Source organism: Centruroides vittatus, unplaced genomic scaffold (assembly GCF_030686945.1).
Source record: "Centruroides vittatus isolate TY-2023 unplaced genomic scaffold, ASM3068694v2 contig_377, whole genome shotgun sequence".
Taxonomy (NCBI): domain Eukaryota; kingdom Metazoa; phylum Arthropoda; class Arachnida; order Scorpiones; family Buthidae; genus Centruroides; species Centruroides vittatus.
The window spans coordinates 2933494-2946421 of record NW_027122198.1 but is presented as its reverse complement, the minus strand read 5'-3'; the positions used below and the strand labels follow the sequence as shown (position 1 = coordinate 2946421).

Genomic DNA, 12928 nt, shown 5'->3' with positions numbered 1-12928 from the left:
CTGATTATTATTATTATTATTATTATTATTATCAACTCGTCTCGATTATATATATAGATTAACTCTCTATCTTTCCTTTTTTTGCTATGAAAAGCTATTTTATCAAATAAATGTACTGTAGGTTGCTTCTAACATAATGATTTGACATCCTCCACTAATTGATGATTTTGGCTATTTTTAAATTGATTCTACTTATTCTAATTATTTTTTTCAGAAATTCCTGCTTTTTCTAATTTTTAATCTCTAAACTCAGTAAGAGAATTTTGAGTTTGTTTACTTCTAATCAATAATAATGCATTGTTCAATTAAAATGACAATATGTAACAGACTAGTAGCTACCAAGAAATTAACTCAAAACTGTCTGCAAACCCAAACTGACATCAATGAATTTGGAGTATTGATATGATTGAAACGTGAAATAAATGTATGTTTTCAATCATGTTTTGGAAAAGTAATAATAATTTTAATATAAATTTTAAAGTTTGTACACATTAACTTAAAAATAGCTTAGGGAATTCAGAATATGGAAACAGTCCATTATCTAATCTAAACCAATATTATTGTGACAACGGGGGGGTCCGAAAGAGTCGCAACCCCTCTCAATTGACACCAATATGTGAAACGGGGAGGTAGGAGGAAGTCGTCGTATCTCCCGTTTCCGGTTCACTTGTCAAGGATGGCTGTTCGTTTTTTAGTCGTTACGCGAGTGGATAGGAGGTGAGACGGATGGGGTCGACGATAAGGCGAAGCGATATTCGAAGCCAAGAGGAGACCATTTAACAATTATAACAAGGTTTATTAAATTTAACAATGGACACAACTACAAAATCTGACTAATTTCCCTAAGTCGCGTAGGGGTCGAGAGAGAGAGCTTACAATTTGGTTTCATACCTCATTTTATTTCCTTAGAGAGTTAGCACTGGATATCCTTTAGGTGGGGATTATTATCCGAACTAGGCACAGTTTTATAATATCGCGACTGAGCGCGGAGACGTTCGGACAGTAGGTCCGAGTCAGCGACGACGAGCGACGGCGTTTGTCCGGCAGATGATAAGAGACTCCCCCGAGGGGGTGGAAGGAGTGGCTTTTATAAAGTTTGCCTGGGAAAGTGGTCATGTGATTGTAAGCGGATGACATCTTGTGTCAGAGGTGTTCCCGGGATTCAAAATACATGACGAATTCGGACGCTAAGTGTAAACTATCGTGCAAGATGATCTACCTGCATCCGAGGGAATAACGGCTTGTTGACTGTTATTTGGCCGAGGATGCATAGTTTCTCGTCCAGGGCCGTTTTTCGACAGGATGTTTATACTAGGGAAAAATTCCTAAAACGAATTATTATAAAAAGTGGATCTGATAAAATCCAGATCTCACATTATTATACATATACTTCAGATTCATTGACAGCTGTTGAGTCAAATTAACTTTGCAGTTTGGGTTATTTTTCCCAAATGCAAATCCATTATTCAGTATTTTCTATGCCATCTTTGATAATTTGGCAGTATTGTTTAGATCAAATATTGGATGTTTTCTTATTTAGTTTGGATTCTTTAGAAATCAGTCTCATAAAAATTCTGACTTTATTTACTTCTAATCAAAATTTACATATTATTAATTAATATAATTAGTCTAATTTTTGTGCAGAAGTCTTCATATTATTTTATTATCTTAAATATGAAAGTTAATAATAAAAATTAAGAAGAAAAATTATACATTTTGATGCAACTGATAATCATTCTGATTCTTTTAACATTATTCAAACTTACTTTTTCAGATATTTCACAAATTAGTTTGAATTGTCTGTAATGTCTTATTATACTGACTCCTTAATTTTTTTAAATTACAGTTACTTTTTAATTTTTTTATTGTTCTTTCTTGTTTTACTGCACAATTTAATATCACATTTCTTCCTAGTTTTCTATTTATGACCGTATTTTCATAATAAATATATTAAATACATTTGCATTGAATTACTACCTTTTTTTTTGCATGTACAATGTTACACTTTTATATGATTTTGCTGCATTCAAGATATAACTAAATGTTTTCTACATAATTTGCAAGATATAGAATATAATTTTGTTATTTTCACTGTTATATTGTAATTGGAAACTTACTTATACAGTCAAACTCTATTATTATGTTTTTGGTTTATGCATAGTCCAAGTTAATGCAAAATAGATTTGTAGTCCCACGGATGAGGATAGGTATTTCAATATTAATGAGTTTGGTTAATGCAAAATATTGTTTAATATGTAATATGAAGCTTCTGGTGGCCCTGTGAATTCAGTAACAATTATATTATGTTGTAAAATACAAAGCACACTGCTTTCAGTTTCTCTAAAGTCACACAAGCCAAAATGGAAAAACGCAAGACCAGGTATGTATTTTTACTTTAGTGTTGGCCACAATACTTACTAATGTTGTCATTGTTGACAATACAATCATTGGGCACCACAACAATATTGTTCACTCAACTTTTAAATTTGTAAAGTTTTATGCTTGTTCAGTTGTTGAATTCATTTTGGCAGCTAGGTCAACCTGTTACGTTCAGTAGCTTTAATGGTTGTCTAACCAATGTTGAAAAATGAGCATTAATTCTGTTATTATCTCATATTTTCATGTTGGAGTAACACAAATTTATTTGTTTATTTATCTTCTCAAACATATCTAAACAAGATAAAACATAGAGAAATAACTGGGAGAAAATATGTCTTTTGCCATTTGATGGTGTAATTTTTTCTAAAGTTTGCTTAATACAAACCTCATTAATACAAAGAGTCCCTTTTTAAGTCTCTTTAGCTGTACCTCTTTTTTCTATCAGAAATACTGTGTATATTCTTTATTTTAACACTCAATAGTCTTTTTTTTTTTTTTCTAGGAGGAATTCTTTTTGATAGATATAATAGACAGTTCTTATTGTTCTTAAGTCTATTAGCGACAGCGATAGGAATAATTACTATTCCATTTTGTACAAAACTTGGCATATTGATGACGTGTACTGCGATTACTGGAATTACAATGGGATTTCTGGATACAGGTATGATTTTAATTTTTGTTTATAGTTAATTGTTAAATAGTTTGTCATAGGAATTTAAAATCAATCTATCTACTGTGAACTTATTTTCTGTGAATGTAATTTTATGAGATTTACTATAAAAAGCATATTTAAACAAATTTAACATTTATGAAAACTTTTGTTTACAAAAAGGACATTTTCAAATATGATTAAGTTTGTTTCTGAAAAAGTAAATTTTTCAAACCAAACTTTTGTTATGTTTTCGTTGAATTTTTTAAAAATATTTAAATAGTAATATGTCATAAATACATTGTAATGTTTGTTTTTCTTCACTCTCAATGAACCATTCATATAATATCAAACCATTGTTCCAAGTGAGCTAACTTCTGTTACTCTTAACATTTTAGCAAAAATCTAGAAGTATTTTTATTGCAGACTTTCTTCACAGATGTGTTTGAGAAAAAATATTTAATTTTTGTAATTGACTTACAGTAGCATTCAGTATGAACTTTTGATAACCACCCACATAACAAAGTTCTCACTAAAAACAATAAAAATTGTTATTTTGTAGTTTCATGATAAAAAAGATATTTTTAAACTATTTCTTAAAAGTAAGAATATTTTAGAATAATCTGATGTTCAATGGACCTAATGGTCTCTGTTTTATTATTGTTGTACAGGTTAATAATGCTTAAACATCTTCCTGTGCCCAAACTTTTCTTCTCCATTCTGTTCTGTCTCGACAATCCTCCTCTCTATCAGTCCTTTGTGCTCCATAGCTTTTGTTATTTCCTCTATCCATGTAGTCTCCAGCCTACCTCTCCTCCTTTTGCCTTCCAGAATCCATTTCAATATCTGCTGTGGTAGTCTACCTTCTTCCATTCTTCGAACATGGACATACCAGGTTAATTGTTTGTTATGGATATAATCGACTATAGGGTTTTAATAATCCATTTTTTTCCTAATTTCCTCATTTCTTACTTTATCTAGTTTTGAACATTGAGGATATTCTCAAGAAGTCTGTTTCTGTGGATTCTAATTTAGATTTAAATTTTGAATTTAATACCCACAGATCTGCTCCATATGTTATCACACTTAGAACTAATGATTTATATATGTTTGTTTTTGTTGTTTTAAAGATTTGTTTATCCCACAAGATTCCATTTAACATTCTTATCATAGATCTTCCTTTCATAATTCTGTCCCTAATTTGAATTTCTATCCGACCATCATTAGTAATTTTTGTTCCTAAATGGTCTCTGTTAAAAGTGTAAAAAAATTATTGACACTTAATGCTTATTCTAGTTAAAGGGATGTATGTGATGCTTTGATTTTGTGAATTAAATGATATGTGAATAAAAAAATAATTTGGATTTTTAAAAAAAAATTAAAAAATTTATAAAATAATGAAGCTTCAAAGTATTGTATACATATAGCAGGAGGAAGAGACTGAGATGCGCACAAGCAATATTGTTATTTTTAATTTGTGGAAGGTGGCAGAGTTTATTAATTAAAAGATACATTTTATTTAGTGCAGACTGGATTTTGTTCAAATTTGTGCCAGATGTTGTACCCAAATAGAAATACTGTAATAGACAAGGAACTGAAAATAACTCTGATTGATCTATTTCTTACCTAAAAGTACTTTTAGGTAAGAAACAGATTTGCAGTTGCACCAAAGAATCTTCTCTCCTGATCAAAAGATTTTTAACTAGATATTGAATATAATTATTGAGAGGAAGTTTAGAATAAAAAATTATTCCTAAATCATTAAAAAAATCCATACAAGAGATTTTCTGGTCTAAGATATGTAAAGGAGGACTATATGGAGAATAAACAAGCAAAAAGCATATAACAAAGATTTCAATAAATTTATCTTTAAATTATACTGAGAAAGATGGTCAACAAGTGAGGAAACATTGTGTTTTAGAGTGATGAAGTTAGAATTTCTAATTTTTATGTCATCAGCATAAATGAGGGCTTCTTAAACTTTTCCATTCGTGTCCCCTTTTTGTGCAATAACATTTTATACAACTCTGGGTATATACGTATGTAATATATAAAATAAATATACAAATAAAGCATTAACTGATAATAAATCAAAGAAATTTAGTTCCAAACAATTCTTTGTTATACTTATAATTTTATCATTTATTGTCATTTATTAAGACAACAGCAGATTTGCATGCTAATGAGATGGATGCACTTGTTCATCTTTGCATAGAGTTAAATCTTGGCCAAATATTTGATGATGTGGGACAAGGGACATCAACATTTTTCACTCGATCGATATTCTAATATGACAATTATCAAAGATGAACACAAAAAGGATGTAACAAATATAGCAAGAAGTGTAACGGATAGATTGTATAATAATGAGAATTTAAATAATAATCTGTCCACCTGGCACACAGTGATAGGAGTAAAGATCTTTAGGATGAATTGTGTTTCAATAGTTGGAAGAATTGATTCTACAAAGCTTGTCAAACAAAGAGTGGTTTCAGTTCATTATCTCAGGAAATAAATATTTATGAAATCTTGAGTAAAAATATGCATAACAGCTCTACTTTGGGTAAAACTAACATCAACACAAAATGTCAAGCATTCCCAAAAAGGAACCTAATAAATAGTGCAAAAGATCCCATCTCCTCTGTCTTACTAAAATTTGAAAACTCCATCTTCACAATTTTTGTGTCAAAACAAAGGACTCATTTGTTAGATAAATCATTAAATTGTTTGTGTGTCTTCTAATAAAAATTTTTAGTCAATGTAGAAACAAATAGTCTACAATTAATTTTTAATATTAAAATAGTATGTAAAGGTCCAGTCAGTCTTATATCATTTACTTTGTATGATTTTTTCTACATCATATTTTTTCTAATTCAAGTCTTTTATAAGTAATCACTTTTTTAAATAATTCTCTCAAGTTTTTCAAGAATTTTTTTACTGATTTGTGAATTTCCAATTTCTTGAGAATCCAAAAAGTTCAGTTAAATACAATCACAGGTCACAATGGATGTACACACCCAAGGATGTACAAATTTTATACTTACATGCTAAGGAATGACGGCTAGAAATTTCAATAATTGATTAAGCTATTGTTTCTGTAAGAACACAAAAATTTAGTGGCATCATATTATACCATGGCGGCATGCGCTATGCAAAGTTTGATACAAAGATTGGAATAGGGAAGCAAATTTAATCGAATTGAAAGGTAGTAGCAGATGGCAGCGAGAAAAAATGTAAGAACACTTTATTTCTCCCATATGTATCTGTAATGTGATTTTTAATTTTTATTAAATATTTTAAATCGAATGGTTTAAATAATTGGTATTGGAGAATCTGATAGAGAAGCATTTTGGGTCAGAGTGGCATCCCTCTCAAATGGTTGCCAAAATTTTTGCCACCCCAATTCTGTTAGGTGACCAATTCCATACAAGTCACGACCAACAGTTTAAGGAGCTCTGGCATAAACTATGAATTTTGAGGAACAGTTAGAAAGATTTCATTTGCTCTGTTTTCTCTCTTAATTGGCATTTCTAGGAGTTCTCATCCTAGTTTTCTCTGTTTAGTGCCTATCTTCTTGGTAAGATAGGTACTCAACAGAAGAAAGCTACGATGAACTCCAAGAAATGCGAATTAAGGAAGAAAACAGTGCCAAAGAGAAACCTCCAATCTCCTAAGCAGACAATATAAGTACCGATTAAAAAGTAAGCAAGCGTTTAGACCCTGTATCAAAGTGGGAGAAACGATACTTCGAATTAAGCGAATTATTTAGCCTGGGGACGGGGATTGCAGAATCGAAAGCTTACTTAATATCCAGGTAGATGCCTTAAGGTTTTTTTAGATTCAAAGAAATCAAGGGTTACACGTCGTGTTTGAATAAGATCGGATATAGTGGATTTATGCTTAATGCCGCAGTGTCGGTTTTAATTCAGATTGGACGTAATACGAAAATATAAGTAGTCGTAAATGTGTAATTCAAAAAATTTTACTAAAGGCAGAGGAGACGGCGATCTGGCGCTATTTAGTAGGTTTCTTTTTGGAAAGCTACCAAATGCTAATTTTGCTACGGATGGGATACCGAAACAATTGGCATCATTTTTCAAATAAAGGGATAAATATAGATATAAAAATGGCCGATAGATTTTTTATGGTCATACCAGGAATATGGTCGGGACCGAAATCGGACAAGTTCGGTTTATTTATGGCATTTTTAAGCAGGTTAAAGGTGAGCGAGAAGCGCACTATGCGTGAGAAGTTTAGCGGTTTATTACGAGTTATGCAATGAAGCACAAAATATCTGTTTTTTTGTTTTTTTAAGTCACGATAAAGTTTAATAAACTCGTTTGGGTGGAAGCGAAGACTTTTTGGCAGATTCGAGTTTAGAAAAATTAGGTAAAATATTTCAATGTTTTGGGATCCATTGCAAAAATTATTGACTATCGTATGTAAATGCTCCGTATAATATTTTCTAGCAAGAATCGAGGGAAGTGTTTTTGATGCATCCGTAAACATGTAGGTCAACACATGCTTTTTCCACCCGTTGCACTAACGATTCGAATTTATTAATTATAATTAATATTTTTTTTACCTTACTTTTGCAATACAATCGAAAAATTAGCAATTTACAGTTCTTACAATAATTTTTTACTTTTTAAATTACAGATTGTAATTAAAATTAAATAGTAATAATAATAGTTATCATCATATTTAATATTAATATTATTTTACACGCGATGTAATTTTATAGCATTAAAAATAAATTATGCCAAATACAAAATATTCGGCATGTCTTAAAAAGTAGTCCCATCGAAAACTAATGCAAAACTACAACTTGATTCCTGGAGTTTTGTAGCGGCACAACGTTAGGTAAGTACCATACGTACTGTACACACTCGTATATATTCACCATTTATTCTAAAATACCGCAGCGGATTCTTTTGGCAGATGGACGGTAAAACCGGAAGGGGAGAAAATAGGCGGAAAAGTCGCGACTGGTAAAGAGCAAAGTTAAGGTCAAAGGACTCATTTTAATTACAGATTTATCTTACAGGTGGCAACGTTTGGTGCTTGGACCTGTGGGGAAAAAAGAGTGCTCCTTTCATGCAAACCATGCATTTTTGTTTTGGCCTTGGAGCGTTCATTGCTCCTCTGGTGGCGGAGCCGTTTCTCTCCCCGCAAGTGGAGAACTACGGCAATTGGATAAATCGCACCGATGGAAATAAAACCGCGTTAAACTTTCCGCAAGTTCGTTTTCCTCACCAGCGGTATGGCTCCCGAGACGAAATTTCCAACATCCTGTCCAAGTACGCCAACGATTCCGAGATGGAGGGGACGACATCCGCCCACCGGCTTCGTTCGGTGGAGACTGACCGGTACCTGGCGGCGTGGAAATCCGGTACCAGCCGGGCCGGAGGAGCGTTAGACAAGAGGGAAGTGGACGGACCCTGGAAAAGCGAAAACGCCACAGAATTTTTGGCCGAAGACAAAAACTCTTCTAGTCCGGAAGGGCGGCCCGAAACCACTGAGATGGCCATTTCCTCCACCGCCGATGTCAAACGCAAACCCAAGAAACCGTTTTACGCCGACGGCAACCAGCTGAGCCAAGACAAGCGCTGGTTCCGCTCTTCTCTAAAGTCCAAAACCCGCACCGCTTCTGCCTCACGCTCGCCCCCCGGCCAGGCCGACTGGACTCTGCCCACCCTGGCCACTCCGCACAACGGCACGGGCGTGTCCGACGACTGGCCGGCCGCTTCGGCCAACGAGTCTCGAGAGGAAGAGTACGACGACCGTCCGGAAGAAGTCGGCAATTCTTCCCATCTCGCCGCCACCTCCGCCAACAACGGAACGGATGCGGTGCTCGTCTCCAGGGAAAATTCCTTGGTGGAAACCCACGGCCAAAGTAACTCGTCCGTGGCCGAAGGAAATTTAACACTAGAGCATTGTGACGCGTGTAACGCCATGGAAAACTCGACATCGGAGCCTCCGACCACCAAACGGGGTACGACCATCCAACCCACCTTCACTTTGGCTGGAAACAGTTCCTTCGTTTCCCATGGTTCCCAGTACTTGGCCAGTGGCCGGGTTACGTCCACCCTGGCCTCTACCGCTTTTTCCATGGAATCTGCGGAAACCTTGGGTCGTGCGCGTGAGTCCGTGCCGGAAGAAAACGGGTTAAGAGGAATGTGGGAATCCCGGCAAAAGGACGGGGACCGGCTCTCTTCCGACCAGAGTTCCGCCACCCCTTCCAGCTCGGAGACGGGGGAGATGTACGTGCGGAACAACGTAGAGGACCCCGGCGTTGACTTGGAGCGACTGTCAGAAGAGCCAAAAGTCGACAATCGCAAGGTGGAGGAAAAAACGGTCGAGACCGACCCACCCTCCGGTAACTCCACCGCGCCCACGGATGAGAAGAAGCGCAGCCATCTGGGATTTCTGTCTGGTCTCTTCCGAACCATGCTTCGTCATCGGTTGGGCAAGTTCGAAATCGCCTACGTCATCCTGGGTACCTACATATTCGTCGTGGCCTTCGTCTTCTTGGTCTTTCTCTGCGTTAATCCTCGTGAGCCCAGATCCAGGCAGGAGGAAGACCTGGACAAATCCAGAAACCTCACTGCCACTTTCAAGTTCTCCGCTGTGCTGCTGGTCTCCCTCTTTCTGTGTCTGTACGTAGGAATAGAAGTGGCCGTGGGACAGCTGTTACAGACTTTCGCCGTCAAACAGTACCTTCGCTTGCCCGAATCCACTGGTTACTTCATGACCTACATGTTCTGGGGCAGTTTCGCCCTCTCCCGCGCCCTGTCCGTTGGACTGGCTGCCAGATTCAGCGGCCTGCGTCTGATCTTCACCGATCTGATTATTTGTCTGGTCACCTCCGTTCTTCTGGTGGCCGGCGCCAACAAAATGGAAACTCTGTTGTGGGTGGGGGTGGTGATTTTGGGATTCGGCATGGCTCCCGTCTTTCCGGCCTCTATCTCCTGGATCGAACGTTACCTGCCCATCGACAACAAGACTGCTTCGGTCTTCATTCTGGGCGCAGCCCTGGGTCAGTTGACCATTCCTCCGGTGATCAATCGGTTCATCGACAAGGAGCCCATGGTGCTGATGTACGTCAATATGGTGGTCAACGTCTTGTGTTTCGTCACCTTCGTCGGACTCTGGCTGCTTTCCTCTCGGCAGGGCGAAAAGTACAAATCCACGATGGATCGGAACACTTACCGGTTGGCCAATTTCGACGAAGTGGAAGACGGCCTGGAGATGTCTTACGGTAATTCTCACTGGCAGAATAATTATAATTCTCGCATTCTGATGAAAAAATCGGCGGGAAAGGTGACATAGACGGCCCGGTGCCAACGTAGCGTTTTTAATCTCGTACCAAGGTCCGATTTTATCCGTTGCCGTCATTTTAAAAACAATTCGGAAGACCATCCGTCTCGGACGGTGCGCCACCGGGTAGAAATAAGGATGTTTCCTTCCGGCTAATTTACGGGTTCGATGCGCGCGCGTAAGAAACTAGAAAAGAACCGGAGATAATCGACGATTCGCATTTCGAGAAAGAATCGTTGGCTACGAATTTCCTAACGTCCGAGTTTACCACGAAGGAACCGATCTAAGGACGTTCCAGCCGGTATTTTTGACACTTCCGGCGACGGCAGACTTTTATTGTTAAAAAAAAAACTTATCGTATTAGAAAATACTCGTTTAACTTATTACCGTGTAAATAGATTTTTTAATTTGGGCCAGAATGTACAGAATAACTTAACTAATTTATTGCGGGAGGTCCAGTTATCCCCTTTACGTGTACACTTGTAAATTTTGTAATAATCGACCGACGATCACCCGAAAGAAGATTGTGGTTCGTGTATTCCAATGCAGTTTAATAAAATATGTCGGAATGCCATCAAATTTGTTTAAACGAAAGTTTCTTTATGGAATTTCACAACGTCTCTGTGGTCGACGTTTTAAATAAATTTTACCGATACGGATACTTTATAGTGTTAATAAGAGTCGTGAGTTGGAAATATACTACCTAACCGGTATATAAACACTTGGGCAGCATTGTCTCGGTATAAAACTATCGGTTTAAACACAATTGTGTATTATTAAACGTTTATATTGACGTCCGATTTATTAAAAATGCAACACTGGATATTTGATTTATCTCGTGTTACGTCTGTATTGATTCGAGTAATACTACAATATTTACGTAATTCGATCGTAATATAAGTAATATCTGAAATATGAAAACTCGATCGTATTTACGTGCAGTGGTTTGTTCATGGAGGCACGTATCGTCGTAACTTTAGATCGAATTTCCACGCTCGTTACGGAAATTTTTCATACGGCCAGTTTACGTTACGTCAAACTGACTCCGTGTTCGAATTTATAGCGACTTGCCGGAAAAAGCCGCGGAGGAGTTTCTCCTGGAAAGTATTTGACGGAAAACTTGCTTCTATTTAGGTGTGAGACGGGTGAAAACCCGCTAAAGCAACGGTCGAGTGGATAAAACCGCTGCCATCGGTGAACCGAGTTAAATAAATGACAAGGAACAAAACAGACATAATAGTACAATTATTAAATTGTGCTATGTCAATTTATTATACGTTAAAAATTATTATACATGCAAATAAATTACATTATACATAATAATGAAATTATTATTATTAAAATTTACTTTAAGTGAGAAATTTTTCTATGTTTTTTACTTTCAACTGATGAAATAAATGATTGATTAATCATTCGCGTGAAAAAATGCAATCGACAGGTAACAAAAAAGTGCAAAAATCTGGAGGTCAAGTAGGACTTGTGACCAGCATTGTGGCATCCTATCACCAATGTAACAGAACACTGATTTAATATATATCCTTTATTGAAAAATAAACATCCATGTTTGGGATAGTTAATTGTTCACATACTTTGCTTTCTGCCCAGTACATCAATTGGCAAAGCTTATAGCTTGGATATAACAAACCACCTCGAGATTTGATGAATGTAAATATCTTCTCTGGTGCAGCATCTTCAAGTTTTGCTGTTAATATATTTTTGCATTCATCACAAGCAAGTGATGGCAGTAGATGATGAACGATGTAACCTAAATAATGTAGAATAAACTTAAATGTTTCTGGTGCACAATAATCATGATCTAATAATTCATTATCACTAGGATCTCTATAGGACAGGCTTTATTTTTCAGAAATTCATAGACAGATGGTGACCTAATTTTTAAAAGCAAACAGTCAAGTAACCCATTAATGTCATATCTCATGCCCTTTTTGCTTTTTATATGGCATGCTTTCAGCATGTGCTCTATTACAAGTTTCTGTCTCGGTGGTAAGGAATCAAGTTTATCAGCTGACAACTGTTTTATTTTAAGTTCAGCATTTTCTTGATAAAGCTTGAAATTTTCTGTTTGAAGAGTTTTTCAGTTTCTTCCTATAGATTATCTTTTGCTTTCTGCACCAATACAAATCCTCTGACTTTTAACAATTCAGACTGCAAAGCAGAGATTTTATTGACATAACAACTCAGGATGCTGTGTAGTTGCCGTTTCAGATGTGGAGGGTTCTTCTATTTCCTTTTTCACAATTGTTACTTGGGAGTGTGTATCATGCAAATCTAATGATTGATAAAAATAATATCAGACAATTAATCTTAAAGTATTTATAAGGAAAGTTGGGCCACAGAGAGATAGCCTTCAGTGTATCACAGTGAGTCTCACAAACCCAGCTCAATCTTTAGTTAACATTTTTTTAAATATAAAATGTTCCTTAAAAATACTGAAAAAATTTATATTCCTCCAACTTTTCAGCCTGATCAACATGCGGTTAGAACGTTTTTTTTTTTTATTTGCTTTTCTTAGACTAGCTGTCTTAAGTTCCAATCGAAAAATTACTTCTAGATATTGCG

General features: G+C 36.0%; 1 protein-coding gene across 3 annotated transcripts in view; it reads left to right on the top strand.

Moving 5' to 3' along the window:
* The window catches only part of LOC136975638 (uncharacterized), a 34059-nt gene extending 23132 nt beyond the window's left edge, over positions 1 to 10927 (top strand). For all 3 annotated transcript variants that reach the window (XM_067270710.1, XM_067270711.1, XM_067270712.1), the window contains exons 4-5: positions 2882 to 3040; positions 8076 to 10927. In XM_067270710.1, coding sequence (XP_067126811.1) covers positions 2882 to 3040; positions 8076 to 10360 — 2444 coding nt within the window. In that variant the 3' untranslated portion in view covers positions 10361 to 10927. The remainder of the gene's footprint in view (positions 1 to 2881; positions 3041 to 8075) is intronic.
* Positions 10928 to 12928: the final 2001 nt, after the last annotated feature.